The 17,669-nt window shown below is 36.7% G+C and overlaps 1 protein-coding gene and 1 non-coding gene across 2 annotated transcripts; both read left to right on the forward strand.

Annotated features, from left to right (window-relative positions):
- The first annotated feature begins 581 nt into the window (after positions 1-581).
- On the forward strand, positions 582-3,275 carry LOC120624016 (insulin-related peptide 1-like). Its single transcript, XM_039890323.1, has 3 exons — positions 582-606; positions 1,940-2,141; positions 3,011-3,275. Exons 2-3 carry the CDS (start codon positions 1,940-1,942, stop codon positions 3,181-3,183), a joined length of 375 nt encoding a protein of 124 aa, XP_039746257.1. The 5' UTR covers positions 582-606; the 3' UTR covers positions 3,184-3,275.
- A 9,185-nt stretch (positions 3,276-12,460) lies between these two features.
- Positions 12,461-12,533, forward strand: Trnar-acg. Its single transcript has one exon. It is a non-coding gene; the product is annotated as a tRNA-Arg (tRNA).
- Positions 12,534-17,669: the final 5,136 nt, after the last annotated feature.

A 17,669-nucleotide genomic window follows, 5' to 3' on the forward strand; every position in this document is an offset into this window, starting at 1 on the left:
TATAGCGTTACCGGTACGTTGTCGCTTAGAAGTAAGCATTGTAGTAGTACTTCCCCGGACGAGCTATGTCATATAAAGCTATGTCATATAAAGTAAAAATTACCTACCAAATTTGTTTTAGATGTATGTGTGTGTGTGAAATTACTCTAGTCTAGTCTGTGAGGAGGCTTTGGTCGTGGCTAAAAATAAAAAAGCCATTTATTTCTCATAACAAATCACAAATATATAAAATTTACATTGGTTTTATGTTCCATTATATACAAAATATGACGATAAGTCTTCTTGACCGGGATTAATTTTGATTACCGTGCATTTACTTGGCATTCGTTTCACGTTTTTCATTTCACTTACAGTTTTAAACAAATTGAAGATCTAAAATAGATGTTCATGAAACCCCTCAGACTATTTCCTAGCTACGTCCTTGCGCAAAAGTGTTTTCTCACCTGAATCTTTCAGTTCTGATTAAACAATAACACAAAACCACGACATGTTATTGAATATTAATTACTCGCTACCTCCTTGGGAAGCATATAAAGGGGATGAAATCCGGGATTCACTTCATATTTACTCGTTCACTCGATAGCTAAACTACTGAGGGGAGTAAAGGTAAGTTATGGCCGTTATTATTTCATTATTGTATTTTGAACTGACTCTTTTTTTTCTTATTATGTGTGGATTTAGTTGTGCATTTTTAAAGACAAACAATTATTTGCACACGAATTCGCAGGCTTTAGCTATTTATCGATAAATTAATCGAGATAACTACATTCATCAGCATCAATCCATTTTGCCCTAAAGTGGGCCGGTGTGCGGGTCGCCACTCAGAATGAGAGTTTAGGCCATAGTCCACCACGCTCGCCAAGTTCGGATTGGTCGACTTTATACGCCTTTCAGTAGGTACATTATAAAGAACTCTTCTATCCTTTACGGTTAAAGCAAGTGCTATTTAATTGCCTTAAAGCGCACATAACTGCGAAAAGATAGAGATTCGCACCGGGGTTCGAACTTCGCCTACTTGAAGTGATTCCGGAGTCCCAACCACTATAGGCTGTCACCGCTTCACAACAACATTTATCATCATCATCATCATGTCAATCAATGGACGTCTACAGCTCGACAGAGGTTTTTTTAGGAAGTTCCCAATACCACGGTTTTGTGTCACTTAGGTCCATCGACTCCTTTGACGTCATCTGTGCACCTCGTCGGGGTCTACCATCGTTGCGTTTACAGGTGCGAGATCGCCGTTCCAGCAAGAACTACAACATTCATTAACGTAACACTACGAGGGTTCTAAACGCGCTGTAGTGTGAGAAACCATTATGACTATCGAGTATTAGGGTTATATAAGTTTAGCTGCTTCGATGGTCTAGTGGTGAGAATTTTCAACTACAGATCACGAGGGTTCGTTACCTAGATCGGGCAAAAGAATAGTACCTATTGGGTTATTTATCAAGATACTATTAACACCAGCCCGGAGATTGAAATTTAGCGGTGATTTACCCCCGTGTCTCGTGCCTCGGAGCTATCGTCTCATAAGACTATGAGAGTGAGGGAATAGACGTGCACCAGTGTTCGCACACTTGTCTATTATTATATCTCTCCACGTGGCGCAGTGTTCAGTGCTGAGGAGGTCTACTGTTCGTCCGTTTTGTGAATTTTCTCTGGTTTTCGGCTGTGGCTAGTTAACATCCTACCTACAAAGACGTGCTACTCAGCGATTAAGCGTTCTGGTACGATGTCGCGTAGAAACCGATTAGTGGTGTAGTTTTAATATGGCTGCCATACTCTCTATCATACTCATAAAGGTTACCCCGCTACCATATACTTCAGCATCACAAGGGCTGACGTCTAGTAAAATAAAAAATTGATGCCGTGGCTGAAATTGGTCAGGGTTACCCTTCTTTATGTATATTGAATTCAATTCCTTTCGTTCTTCTAGATGCATTTCCGAACGTGTTTTACGGTGTTTTCTCTGATGATGTTGGTTGCATTAAGCTGCGCGCACATCGGCGGCCTCTCGCCCTCCTACCAGGGGATCAGCCCGCAGTACTACTGCGGCAGGAGCCTGGCCAGGGCGATCGCTTTGATCTGCTACGATGATATCCCAAGCGAGAAGAGGTCTGAAGCTGGGACTATGTATAGTGAGTATTCCCGTTGCGTTTATGAACTGTCAAGTCAAATCAATCAGATCGAATAAAACTGTATAAAATCTGCGTTGTGTAGAAAGGGTCTGTACACTCTAAAAAAAGAAAGCCAACTAAGAGAGATTTACAGTTGAGGAGCAATACAGTTGCCCAGTCCATTGAATTATGATAAACAATCATTATCATCTTATTTGATGTATCTATGTTCTTGTTCGGCTCGTATGGAATCAAGATGCTTGATCACAACAATCACTATGTTGTTAGGAATAACCAATTTTTTTTTAGAGTGTAGCTGGGACTATGTATAGTGAGTAGGTATTCTTGTTGTATTTGAGAACTGATACAAGTGCTGACTGTACTGGTTTAGTCCAAGATGACAAGGCTAAACCTGGGACTATGTTTATAAATATATAAAGTAAGTATTCCTGCTGCATTTAAGAACTTATGACGAAACCCTACTGATTTAGTCAAATCAAACCCAATCAAACTGGATGTAATCTGCTGCGCTAGAAACCTCGGTTATGTTTGTAATTATTGTTAAGTTTATTCATTAGGACGTAGTGTTTGTATTATATGTGTTATTTATCAGTAATTACCCATAGAGTATACAAACACTACTTCAGACCATGTCGCTGCCTGTACGTGAAAACCCGTGACCTTGGGTATCTACTGAAAATCAGCGTTGCAGTATTCCTTGGTTGGTACTTACTGCCATGGTACTGCGGCACAGAGATGAGTAGGTGACACGTACTCCTTAATAATTTATTGTATTTATTCATTTTTTTATTTAATTTTTTTCACTTTTCTCGTAGTTATAGTATGTTGTAATTTATTGTTTTATTATTATTATTACTTTGTTTTCTCAGATGCAATCCTCCCCGCATCCGACAAAGAGCATGAGGGCCACATCGATTGGCCGAGGGTCTCGCGGCACCAAGCGCGCAGTCTGGGCCTTCCATCTCGTGGCAAGCGCTACGTCGTCAACGAGTGTTGCGATAAAGCTTGCAGCGTCGAAGAGTTGCTTTCCTACTGCGGCTAGTCACGCGCGCGGCAATGGAACGAAGACACGGCTTAAAATACGACTCACGTTCGCTTACATGTAGCAAAATCTATGTAAACCATTGATGTTAAACTAAGAAAACACTGAAATATTCATTTTCATGACACTTTATTTAGTTTTAAGGCTAAATTAAACTTAGAATAATATTTTTTTTAACTTTTATCAATTTTTATTATTTTTTTAATATTAATTTAATTTATTCTTACTATTTTTGCTTTTAAGTTAATTTAATTATTTTTAACCGAACTAACTTCAATGTTGTATATACCTGTAAGTGATAAAAAAATATGATGAATACTGAGATCAGCCAAGCCATATTGTTGGTGCTTATTAATGCTCATGCAATTAACTTCTTTTTTTCTTTTAATATCATTGGTTTACTGGGTATTTATAGTATTATTTCAATTTGTAGATATAAAAACGTAATAAAACAATATCGATTCTATATGGTTTCGTGAACATTATATTGTCTTATTGGTGAAATGTATGTCTATTAATTAAAATAAATAATCGCTTGCATAATGACTTGTTTGTGTCTTATTGTACCTGAACCGTTTTTATTTGACATTTTTATGAGAATAGAATCCGGGACTCCCACTTAAAACCACAGCGCTCGCAGCCAAGGAGGTCGACAAATTTATCCCTTGCAAATCACCTGTTGGTATTTTTTTTTAATTTATTGATACACTTACACTACACAAGTGACCTTGTATTTATATATATCTATATATGTTGCAAAACTGGACAGCCAGTTTAATGGCGAGTTTGTGCTTTTATCCTAGAAATTAAACCCTCACCTAATGCATCTAAATGTATCAATAGATTAAAAAAAAACAAAATAAAAGGTTTCACTGAACTTTCTCTCTTCTCTTAGCCACTCTATGCTGTTAAATATTTAGATATTTATTTAACAGTCTGTTTCTATTAAGTTTTTATCATTTCCGGCCCACTACAGGGCACGGTTCTCCTCCCACAGTGAGAAGGGGTTAAGGCTGTATTACACCACGCTGGCCCGGTGCAGATTGGTGGACTTCACAGACCTTTGAAAACATTATGGAGAACTCTCAGGCATGCAGGTTTCCTCACGAAGTTTTCTTTCACAGTTGAAGAAAGTTATATTTTAATTGCTTAAAACGCACATAACTTAGAAAAGTTAGAAAAGCGTGCTGGGATTCGAGCTCGGCCTTCCGAAAGTGAAGTCGAACTCTTACCCACTGCAAACATACGGAGCTAATATTATATTCTGGAACTAATATTACAGAATAAATACATAGTTCAATTTTTAGTTTTTTTAACAATCGTACAACTGCTTCCCAGTTTATATTTTTAGCCACAGAGATCTGATGTTTTTTCTATATTTTTGTCGATTCCGGTGATATTTTTCATTATTCTATTTATTTCTTTTACCGAATGAAAAAAAATCAACACTCAAAGCGTCCAAGAAACGGGAGGAGAAAACGGCGTAAAAAAGCATCGAATTTAGAACCTCGTTGTTTAAAAGCTGGTCACAAAAGCTTACGGAAGGAAGCTAGTATTTACCTATTTTAAGTATTGTCAGTAAATTCTGCGGCCTTGAAGAATAAGGTACTAAGTACTAGAGAAGACATCGCAAAGCATGTTATGCACTACACTTTATCGACTGGATTTAAAATGACCAGTATGTAAACCTAGTTATTTTATATTTTTGTTGGTGACAGAAATGTTAAAAACAAAAACTCTAAGATGAAAAAGCAGGTCTAGAGGAGAGCTTTTTTTTTCTAAAGGGAGCAATGTCAAAAGGATAGCCGTACTTTTAGACCTGTAAATCTAGTTTATAGATTCGTGTGCAATTGGCACTATTATCTATTAGAAGAGTTTGTTTCAACGTTAATATCTTTGGCCACACGGGGGTTTGAAAAATATGCTTTTCTGTACTTTATAGTCAGTCAGTCAGTTTAAGCGGAAGACTAGATAATTGAATAATGCTTTTGTGTCTACTCCGCCTGCCTCGTTGGTGTAATGGTATGTTTGGTCTAGATAAAAATTGTGTTGAATTGGGTCTATCATCCAGAACAACTTCCTCTTAGTTTGGAGTTAGGAAGTTGTTTATTTATTCGTTCCTCGGGTCTCAGCTCTCATGGAGAAGGCTCTGAATTTCTGTGTTTGAAAATGGTTACCTCTGTCCAGCAGTGTGAAGATGACCTACTCCCATTATAAGAATTAAACTAGATTTTTCGTATATAGACGAGCGTTTGACTGCAATGACGTCCGATGGTAAGTGATGTGGAAGCCTAAGGTAGAGCGCACCTGCCTAAATGATGCCTATTCGCAATTGATTTGAACGTACTCATATTATAGGTTGTGGGGAAAATGGAAGCTACGATAATCTTTGTTATTCGGTAACCCCCGAGACATCAGTCAGCGCATAGGTCCATATACTGCTTCGGTCTACTCTAGTACGTACTCAATGGGTAATGCAGTGACATTTGTAGTGTATTTGTTAATGCTCAGTATTCCTGCCTCGGACGCTCTCTAGGCGCTGCCGCCATCGTCGACTTGTTTATTCTAGAGTTTGTTTTCCTAACCGGTGCAATAGACTAGCGTTTTTAAATGCTTTCTTTCCGCAGACAGTTCACTACGAGATATAATAATTAAATATTTTGTCTTATAGGTTCATCATCACCAATTAAACTAATTGACGTCCACTGCTGGACATAGGTCTTTTGTAGGGAGTTCCATAATACACGGTCCTGGGTCCAGTTGCCATCACTTGCTCGCAGCGACTCGCCTGATGTCGTCTGTCTACCTAGTTGGGGGCCGACCTACGCTGCTTTTACCAGCGCGGAGTCGCTATTACAGCATCTTAAGACCCAAACGTCCATCGGTTCTCCGAGCTATGTGCGCCGCCCATTGTCACTTCTGATTCGCGACTAGCTGAGCTATGTCAGTAACTCTAGTTCTTCTACGGATCTCCTCATTTCTGATTTGATAACGTAGAGATACTTCTTGATACGGCAACACGCACTGTTTCAAGACTGTCTTCGGGCACTGAGATAATTTAGATGAAAAGATGTCACGTAGTTTACCGAACGCTGGCCATCCGAGTTGGATTCGTCTATTTCTCGAAATTGAACCGTCTTAGGGGCATGTATTTAGAGTTGACAAGCGGATATTTATAAACTACGACAGTACCCACAACAGCATTTAGCCCCAAAGCTAGCTTAGCTTATTCTATGGGTGCTAAGATAAATGATGAACTTGAGGTACCTAACTTGTAGCATGATTTGTATCAGAACATGTCAGTTCATATGAAAACGCTGTAATAGTAAAAACGCCCGCACCACAAAACAATGACAATCCGCCGCATCTTTTACCGCAATGCTTTAAGTGAGTGTGTCGCAGTAGACATACAAATTACAAATAGCAACGTCGAGTTCACTTGAGCACCTATCATCGTTAATCAACTTGAGGCAACTTGCAGTAAGATTTGTATCAGAACATGTCAGTTCATATGAAAACGCTGTAATAGTAAAAACGCCCGTCTGCACCACAAAACAATGACAATCCGCCGCAACTTTTACCGGAATGCTTCAAGTGAGTGTGTCGCAGTAGACATACAAATAACAACGTCGAGTTCACTTGAGCACCTATCATCGGTGTTCAACTCGAGGTAACTTAGAACGAGCACTATCGGCAGGTCGGTACACGTTTATGTTTAGTATTGATCTTGTTGTGAGTTAGCAATTTCGATACGAGATAGTGATAGTATAGCTTTTTAACATTCGACATATGGAAAGTCAAAAGTCAAAAATATCTTTATTCAAGTAGGCCCATAGGTGGTACTTTTGATGCGTACATAACATGAGAATTACACGGTAGTGAGATAATGGCAATAACTATATTTTTAAACTTAAAACTATAACTTAAAACTATTACTATAAAGATAATTGTGTAAAGGTGATAACATCTTCTGACAACTTAAACCTAAAGCTTTCAAGGATACCACGCGCCTTGGTCTAGAGCCTACAACAAACTAAGCCAGGTATTCTTTTCTTGTTATCACCATCTCACAGTCAATTAATATTAAGCTATGAAGTTAGAGCAATTTACACCCAAACTTTTTGAACTTTTAGAATCGTTGTGATTTCAAACTCGATGAAACGAAAAAATAAGTCCATAGAGACACAAACACATTAATGTATAGGATTCGGCCGGCGAGAGAATGAGACAGAACATATAAGACATTTTGTTTTCTATTTAAGTTACTAAGGAAACCGAATAATATCCAGATAAAGAAACAAACACGTAAATGTATAGGACAGAGTGAGAAAGAAAACATTATACATTTTTTACCTTTTCCAGTTACCATGGAAACTAAATAATAAACCTTACATTTATCCTAATAGTTCTGATACTCTACATCCACCTCAATCTCTCGTAGGCTACTTTTCAGAAGTTACATTTCTGCCGTTTGTGAATAAATTTCACAGGTTTTTTTTTAAGTAATCATTAATATTAAAATAGGACTTTTCTATAAGCTTACGTTTTATATAAACTTTATCTATGGAAATCGGCAAAGGAATGCCTATTTTTGTTGATTCGATTAAAGGGAATATAAATTAGGTTCTGCTATGAAGACAAATTTGTTTATACTCTGGAGATCTTCAAAGGCCGATGCTTCGGACGTTTTAATTGCATCGTAATTGCGAGCTTAAAGTACTAAAAGGCTGTTATTTGGCTCTGTGTCGAAAGTGTATCGCGTTTATAACCAGCCAGTAGCAGCCAATTATCCACGTCGCCTGAGGAGATTGCTCTTGTAATAAGAGCTTGAAGGAGGTGGAATGTTGCGTTACTTTTCTCTACACAAAGGGGGCGTTCATTATTTACGCGAACAGTTTTATTTTTCTTCCAATGTTTATGCAGTTTAGAACCCCCTTATTATTAATCCAACAGCGTTACAAACTATTTTGGTTAAGGGTGTATCTTATTAGTAAAATAAGGCCAAATCTAGATATTATATTATGAAAATTAAGCTTAATTTTGCTATACTCCGCGAAAAATATTTTTTATTGTGGTTAGTTTGCTATATTCTTAATTTTCATAATATATCATGGATTTCCGCAAAGTAACGCCCGTTCTTAAAAAACCTCCGAATTTCAATATTCTACTAGTCAAGCCGTTTAAATTGATACACATTTTGAGGTAACTTAGATCCTGGAGACAGATATACTTAGGAGACTTTTTGTCCCGGGGAATTAAAAGAAAACCCATCAAATAAATGCGAATTTATTCGCGTGCAATAGCTAGTTGTCATATCAAGCTATTACCCGCCCACTACAGGGCACGGGTCTCCTCCCACAATGAGAAGGGGTTAAGGCCGTAGTCCACCACACTGGCCCAGTGCGGATTAGTGGACTCCACTCAGCTTTGAGTACATTATGAAGAACTCTCAGGCTTGCAGGTCACGTTGTTTTCCTCCACAGTTGAAGCAAGTGATATTTTAATTACTTAAAACGCACATAACTTAGAAAAGTTAGAGTTGCGTGCTAGAATTCGAACTCGGCTCCCCGAAAGTGAAGTCGGGCTTCTACCCACTGGGCTATCACCGCTTATACAACACAATCACCGCAATAGTTCATAAATATATTGTATATTCGAAACTGTAAAATGATGTTGAAAAAGAGCAATCTGCTGAGTTTCTTGTCGGCTCTTCTCGGTGGAATCTGCCTTTCGAACCGGTGGTAGAGTCACTACAAACAGACAGACTTGACGTTTCAAAAGTGCTTATAAACTATGTCTACTTGAAATAGATGAATTTTGAAGAAATGCAAGAGTTTTAATAGTTCATTTTATTTCCAATTCAAGTCCCCGGTATATGGAAAATCGGATCTCGCAAAACATATTCAATCGGACACCGAACTTCAAATGAAGATGTCAATCGAATCGCAATAGAATGACTTGTGCTCTGTTATTCGTCTGAGCTCCTCTAAAGTATTTTGACTTAGACTATTGTACTCTCATATAACCAGTCTAGATCTCAGATTAGGGTTATACCTACTATGGAAATATCTCAGAGTTAAGTGCATTGAGATCGAATTCTAGATGTCTGGATTTAAATATAACGTATTTTTATCGAATAATGAATAAGTCTGTAAATGAAAGGATTTTAAACCTAAAAAAACCATTTGCTGTAACAATTTTGTTTAACTGTTGTTAGCTTGAATGTATTATGATAAATATTTTTCATATCATGGGGAACGGCAGTGCCCCCGCCAAGTCGAGCGCGAAGCGAACACTGCCGTACCATACTTTACTGGAACTATTTCGCCGCATTTTCAGGTCCCTATTTCAGAACCTCTGGATAAGACCAGAGCGCAGAAATTTTCGCCACCCAGTATGCTATAAGCAGCATTTATGAAACTCACTCATTCACTCACTCATGATCATCAGAGTAGAACTAGTACTTCCCATTAACTCAGAGAGCTAAAATTTGGTACAGAGTCAGGGTTTAATGGCCACATAAAAGTAAAACTATAAAAACTAGGAAAATCGAAGATCAGGAGTACCTGGTGACTCTGATTAGAAAACACAAGATCCCAACCAAACTATTAGAGATCGAAATACCGCCTTTACAAAAAATATTCAACTTGGTAGGCCGCTTCATTTGATGTCAAAAATAAATCATTATGCCCACTACTTAGCTTGTAAACAATTTTCAATTTTCCCTCGGGAACTACTAAAGGAATCGGGATAGAAGGTAGCCTATGTTCTTTTCAAAGGCTACTACACGCATGCTAAATTTCATCGAAATCAATTCAGTCTTTTTTGCGTAATTAGTAGAATTACACCACTTGTAAGTAAATTGCGAAATATTTGAGAATTGTTCGGCTTTAAACAAAAAAAGGAATCGATTGGTTAGCACTGAAGCCTCTGGGTTACATCACCCTCATTAGTAAAGTACAATCTTAAGAGTGTATCTTATCTAGATATCTGTCAAGTGTAATCCAGGTAGACTAATTAGGGTGGGATTAAGATAGGGCACGAAACTCTTAAAACCCTACAGGGCTTTCCTATACTCCTTGAGAACATTTTTTTTAAATTAACGATAGGCCAGCGCTTGATGACAAGCGCGAAAGCAATGATGAGGTCTAGATTGGAGCACGCTTGCCTAGAAAAAGCCTATTCACTCTTGAAGGTACTCAAGTTATACGTGGCAGGAAAGACAGTTGCCGGGAGGGCGTTCCACATCCTAGCGGTACGTATCAGAAACGTGGATAAAAAACGTTTCGCGCGTTTTGATTGAATATCAACCACATCGCTAGAACCACAGTCGCTAGAACCTCGTTCGTCAATTACCAGGTGGTACCACGAGCCGGTGAGGTTGGCATTTGGAATGTCTAGATGAAAGTGCACTCCTTTATCTCCCCCGTATCATCATGAATGTGATGTGTTATTATTTGTATCCAACTGAAGCTGATGTTTAATAGGATTTATTTACTTTTATCTAAGTATTTATTATATGGTATATAGTTTATTATTAGTTTTTTTTGTATTTATTTTATGTTAGATGCATTTGTGTATATTACTTTATGTATTAGTATTTAAAATAAATAAATAATAAATAAAATTACTACGACAATACACACATCGCCATCTAGCCCCAAAGTAAGCGTAGCTTGGGTTATTGGTAATAAGATGACTGTTGAATATTTTTATGAATAATATACATACATACTTATAATATGCATATAAACACCCAGACACCGTAAAACATGCATGTTCATCACACAAATATTTTCCAGTTGTGGGAATCGAACCCACAGCCTTTGACTCAGAAAGCAGGGTCGCTGCCCACTGCGCCAATCGGCCGTCGATTTAGTTATTCGTATGTATTTATTTATATTTTGTACCACCTGCAGTTAGTTCTCCTCTTTTTTTCTTAATCCTAAGTTTGCCTGGCAGAGATCGCTACTAAGCGATCCTTTTGTATTCTACTTCTTCTATGTTTCTTGTATTCTTCATGTAGTGTACAAATAAAGAGTAATAATAATAATGATAACATTAATTATCTACAATAGCCTTAAGCACTCCACTGCTGGACTCAAAACCTTTCCCCCCCATTTTGCAGGAGGGTAGTGACAACTGTATTCTGATTGGCCGTCAAAACACATAAAATTATTACGTATTAGTACTGAGATCCACCATGCTGCTCTTATGCTAGTTGGCGGGCTTTTATCGCAGCAGCCGTCGAGATAACTCTAACTTCGAGCTGGTACTCAGAATTTCTTGAAAGAAGACCCCACTGTAAACTTTTTATGCCAGAAAAGTAACGTATATACAACGTGTATGTATACCGAAATAATACTTCACAAGCCTTAACATTATGAACTATCTCTGAAACTGATAACCGAGAGTTTTTGAGTAAACCACTGCCATAGATTTTACTGAAAGAAATCAGATACAGCCCTAACATCACGCGCAAAATTAAAATCATGTGACTCCTGTCACTTCATTAGAAACGCGTCGCGTAGCGCAGATACTATGCGCGTGTCGGTCTTTTATCTTCAATAGGGCTGTCATAAGTAAACACTTAAAGATTTTTTTAATTCGTTTCTATGGAAAACTAAATTTGCTTCTTTCGATTGAATAATAGTTACTTATTGAGCTGGGAATCGATCACAGCACCTCGTTGGCGATCTCCAGGGCGAAAATTTATTTATTTTATTTAAACTCTTTATTTGTATACCACTACATAGTTAAGAAATAAAGGGCGAATAGAGAAACACAAATACAAAGGCTGCCTTATCGCTTAGAAGCGCAAATGCTAACCAATAAGCAGTTGTAATAATACTTATTTATTTATAATTAAAATATTTAATGGCATCCGGTAAGGATTCGATCTGCGTTGGTAATTTGGCAGCATCTCGAAGCAGCAGAATTTGTCAAATCTGTTCAAATGCTTCTGCATGTCAAAAACTCTGTTAGACACGAAATAGTAAATGTCATGTCCCAAAAATGTATCCACGCATCTCACCTAAAAGATGGCGTGATTTAGCCCAACTGCTAATCTAGCCTTATAAAGAGGCAATAATGCGTTTAGGGTACAATGCCCATAAGTATTCATTTCGAAGGCACATTTTTTGTATAAATATTTTTCCTAATAGCTAAGTTAGTTATTGTTTTTAAACATTTTAATTAAATTTATGCAGCGGTATTAATTTAAGTACACAAAAACAATCTCTTATTCTATTGTGCGTATTTAAGATCTATGACATAAGGCCCTGTGGCGCAACGGATAACGCGTCTGACTACGGATCAGAAGATTCCAGGTTCGAATCCTGGCAGGGTCGAACTTTTGTAATTATTCTTTCTTTTATTTATTTCGTAATTTTTTATTTATTGAAGGAAAATATAGTGAGGAACCTTGCATGCCTGGGAGTTCGCCATAAATTCAAATTCAAAACTTCTTTATTCATGTAAGCCTATCACAGACACTTATGAAGCGTTCATACATATATGTTTACATAATTGTAAGGGGATGGTGATTACTTCGTTCGCCAACTTAAACCTAAAGCTATAGGGTTCCAAACGCGCCCTGGTCTAAGAAGAGCCCACAACAAACTTAGCCGGGTTTTTTTTTTTTTTAATGTTCTCAAAGGCTTGTGATGTCTACCAATCAACATTTGGCCAGTGGACTACGGCCTAAACCCTTCTCATTCTAAGCCGGTACTATACCCCCTTACACAGTGTGAGATTAAATAAACGAACAGGTTAGCACAAACAATAAGTTTGTATGTCATATATTATATCTATAGTTTTTATATCGCTCCAAATCAATCACAGAAGTTATATATTGGTCTCGTCGATCTTCAACTTTGTTCATAACACGAATGTAACTGGCTTTGCGAGCGATCCTCGAATCTGCTCCGGTGTTTTATTGGCACTGGCGCTTCTTATTGGATTGTTTTATTTACTACTCTCCGACGGTTCTTTACTCCTGGTATATATTGCCGCAGTTTAGCAATCGTACAGTCCAAACTGCAGTGGGTAACTTTACAGACCCATCGTACCACCGAGTCATACTATTGGTGGCACGGTGGGCGTAAAATCATACCACTGAATTAATCCTGGCCTGGTAGCCCATTGGCGCAGTGGGCAGCGACCCTGTTTTCTGAGTCCAAGGCCGTGGGTTCGATTCCCACAACTTGTGTGATGAACATGAATGTTTTTCAGTGTCTGGGTGTTTATATGTATATTATAAGTATTTATATATATTATTCATAAAAATATTTATCAGTTGTCTTAGTACCCATAACACAAGCTACGCTTACTTTGGGATTAGATGGCGGTTTATGTATTGTCGTAGTGTATTTATTTATTTATTTATTTATCCTATACATGTGTTTATTCCTTCATCATGACGCATTTTCGTTTCATCAAGTGTAAAATCACAACGATTCGTAAGAAGTTTCACTACAAAAATTAAATCTTTTTTCTTTGTTATAATATTACTTAGTATGCAAGTAAATAATAAAGCTTGTTTTGTTTGCATTAATTTGTACTATGTAGTACAAATAGTAGTACTGGCCGTGTACAATACACAGTCTAGCGATAATCGCGATTTCAAAACCGCTGTACGGAAAAAGAATTTATATTTTCGTAATTGTAACATTTAATAGTTATAAGTTATTATGTGCAATAACTGATACCCTCTATCAGGAAAAGTTCCAAAAGCTATAACACAAAATCGCAAGATTTTAGCTTAGCTTTTGGTTCAACCATTTTAAACAAATGTATTATATTTTGCATCAATGGCATTGATAAAGAAAACATACAACATATAAGATAAACATCTTTTATATCCATCAAGTGTGTCTGAACTGTATAAATGCTAAACTGTGAATCTCGCTTGTGCAAACCAATTGCAGTAGGAAAAAATGCTTTCAGGACTGAATGCCCTTTTCTTTGGTGAATTTCTATTTATGTAACTCCTAAAAAAAAAGGAGTTTTATAAGATTGACCATGTTTAACCATGTTTAACTATGAGTCTCTTTATGTAGCTAATTGTGTCTTAGCAATCGTAGAATCGAATGGATGATCCGATTTTAATGCGGTTTATTCTTACGTTTATATTAGGACAGGAGAGGACATTCCTTAGAGATACGTTTACGTGGGTCGTTATCAACAATAAGGATCGTGAACTGCAGACCCCATTAGTAAACTTGGTATTTGATGTACGATGGAGATAACTGTGCTCGCAGTACGAGACCAAACCAGGATTATTCCAGGATCTCCTTATGGAGATCTGTAAAAAACCCGAGTTAGTGACATAACTTTCTACTTTTCCCTTTTTATCAGCATTGTACGCTTAGGTTGCCTTTAAGAAATCACTTTCAGTGGTAAGGCCGTACTTGCACGCTAGCACTACGTACTTTTTTTTTTTTCCTTCTGTTGTTTCTTTTTATATTTTATTTCCAAACTATATTATACGCGACCGAGCGTATTTTTCTCGCTTTTAGCATTTCTATACCCTTATTAACCTCTAGACGATAAGTCCAATTTAAATAATTTAAAAAGAAAGGAAAATTTTCCGGTACTTATTCTATCGTAATTATAAAACTATTTATTTGGATAATGATAGGAATGTCGATTGTACCCGTGTTTTGATTGACAAATTATAACAAAAAACTGCTATGGTGACTTAACTGTAACGGCTAGGCATATAGCCTCTCGGAATTTTTTCTAGATAATAATTATAACTTTAAACATGTAGTACATACATACATTTTTATGTATCATTTTACGCGTTAACATTGCCAAGAGATGTTTATTTTTCAATACACATTTGCCAAGTCCAGTTACAGGTACGTCCGCGATACTTACAGTTTTTTTGAAATCCCGTGGGAACCGTTTGTTTTCTAGGGATAAATAATAGTAGCTTATCTTACACTCCGTCCTTCCAACTAACATTATTCCAATTAATCCATTGTTTAGTTAGGGCGTTAAACAAGGACAAACAAACAAACAGTACACTTTCGCGTTTATGTTATTAGTAAGGGTTAAGCTTAATATTCATCGAGATTCGTGACAATTACCATCATGATGATGGTAAAGAAGATATAGACAAAGAATAAATTTAGCACCGAAAAAGAAAAATAAACTCGCTAAAAGTGGCAAGTATCTTTGTACAGAAAATACTTTAACAAGTTACAGGGAAATGCCATCAAAAAGCCGAAAGAAGGAACTTACCTCTGAATAAAATATACCTGCAGTTTCAACGAATAAAGGTAACCGAATAAACTACACTCTATTGATGAAGTTTATTATCGTCCCAAACCACGTAACTAGCATTTATTAGATTTATAATAAATTAAAATTTAATTTCATTCATTAATTTTTTTTGTTTTTAGATTTTTTCTTTTTTTGTATAAATTGAAAATGCATATAAAAATTTTCCAAACTTACAGGATTTGAACCTGCGACTCTCTGGCGACGACGCCGAAATTAGTATATGCCTTTCTGATTTACATCAGTCTTATAGCGACTGTAGCGTCATCTAGTAGGAAACGTTGCAGTTTCGATCTACTTTTTCAAAGGTCCATAATACAATGAAATACGTTTGAAACAAGCGATAACACATTGCTTTTTTATAATTTTTATTAGTTTTTTTTACCTACACTTGGAGGAATTATCAATTTTATAAATTGAAAATGCATATAAAAATTTTCGGAACCGACAGGATTTGAACCTGCGACTCTCTGGCAATCGCGGCCTGAGCGCTAGAAACGCGCCGTTGACGCCGAAATTAGTATATGCCTTTAACATCAGTCTTATAGCGACTGTAGCGTCATCTAAGTTCTTCTTCATTCGTCTAGTTTTTTCTTTATTAATAAATCAACGAAAAAAATGTTTTTCTAAGGAAATAATAATTACAAACTAAAATTAATATTCACAATAAATATAAGCCGTCTAACTGTTCACTTATGGGCATGGTACCCAAAATTCTGGCGCTATTGGCCCTTTGAATTGCTAGATTTAGCCGATGGGCTAAATAAGCGCCAGCTCTTGGGTCACCAATTTTTGGTACACGATGTTAATAAAATTGCTTTTCTATTTAACATTAATTTTTCTAACTTGTTAGAGATGAAAGCGAAGCCGGATGTTTCAAACCATTTCTAATAATGTGTTTTAACGCATTGCTTGAAAAAATTGCAAAATTATGTTAGCAATCATATTATAAAAGCATTTAGGTACTCAATCCCAAGAATAACTTCTGTACCTTTCTCAGATAGATGTGACTGATTTGAGACCATAATTTTTATACCAAGTAGATGGCACACTTAATGGTAAGTGGAAAACCAACACATATAAATAGAGCAACACGTGCTACCCTGTGTAGGTACATAAACTTGAGCCCTTAAGAATTGAAGCTAGAATGCTGCAGCAGCAGAATGGGCGGCAGAAATAATCATGGTAGTTTTACTTCTCGGACTCATTTATTTATACTATCCACTTTTTTGTATTTATATCATTACTAGCTGTTGCCCGCGACTTCGTCTGCGTTTGATTTTGTTTTAAAAGCATTCAGTATCGCTAAGCCTTAAATTAGTATAGTAGTATTATATATATATAACATGTGACTGTCTTTAAAAAAAAATTAAAATTAATTATAGAAAAATTAATTATTGGTAGGTGCGGCTGCTTCCAGTGCCGAGCAGGCCAAGAGGCGTAAATATGAAAACCTGGATAGCAGCTTCATTTTTGTGCCTTTTGGTGTAGAGACTTTGGGACCGTGGGGTCCGGAGGCAAGAGCCCTTTTCAAAGAATTATCGAAAAGGGTTATCGAGTCTACCGGTGATCCTAGAGCGGGCAGTTACCTTGGCCAACGAATTAGTTTGGCCATCCAGAGGGGAAATGCTGCCAGCATCTTAGGAACTGTGCCTCGCTGCGGTGGTTTCGAGGACGTTTTAGATTTTATTTAGTTTTTAAATAGTTTATTTTAGGTTATAGTTATGTATTAATAAAAATTGAATTATTATTTCACTAAAAAAAAAAAAAAAATATAGAAAAATAATTAGCAATAAAATAAAATTGCGACTATAATTAAAAATCTTAACTATCCTATCTCTTAAGTTGGAACAGACTGCTCACGGTGTGCCAATATAATTTAAAATCGGTTAAGTAATTTAGGAGTCCATCGCGGACAAACATCGTGACAAGAGATTTATATATATATTAAGATATTTAATCATTATCATAAAGAAACTGTTTTTGTCTTACAAATACTACTTCGTATATCTCTACGGCCGATTGGTGCAGTGTGCAGTGTTCTGCTTTCTGATTCCAAGGCTGTGGCTTCGACTCCCAAAAACTGGAAAATGTGTGTGATGAACACGAATGATTTTTAGAGTCTTGGTGTATATCTATATATTATAAGTATTTGTGAATACTATTCATTAATATTCATCGGTTATCTTAGTACCCAC

The sequence above is a fragment of the Pararge aegeria genome, chromosome 5 (assembly GCF_905163445.1).
Source record: "Pararge aegeria chromosome 5, ilParAegt1.1, whole genome shotgun sequence".
NCBI classification, from domain to species: domain Eukaryota; kingdom Metazoa; phylum Arthropoda; class Insecta; order Lepidoptera; family Nymphalidae; genus Pararge; species Pararge aegeria.

Bases quoted from the DNA above. Each gene is read 5' to 3' on its own strand.
- LOC120624016 (XM_039890323.1), top strand. From the start codon at position 1,940: ATGCATTTCCGAACGTGTTTTACGGTGTTTTCTCTGATGATGTTGGTT. The intron at 2,142-3,010 runs GTGAGTATTCCC...TTGTTTTCTCAG, and splicing joins TGAAGCTGGGACTATGTATA to ATGCAATCCTCCCCGCATCC.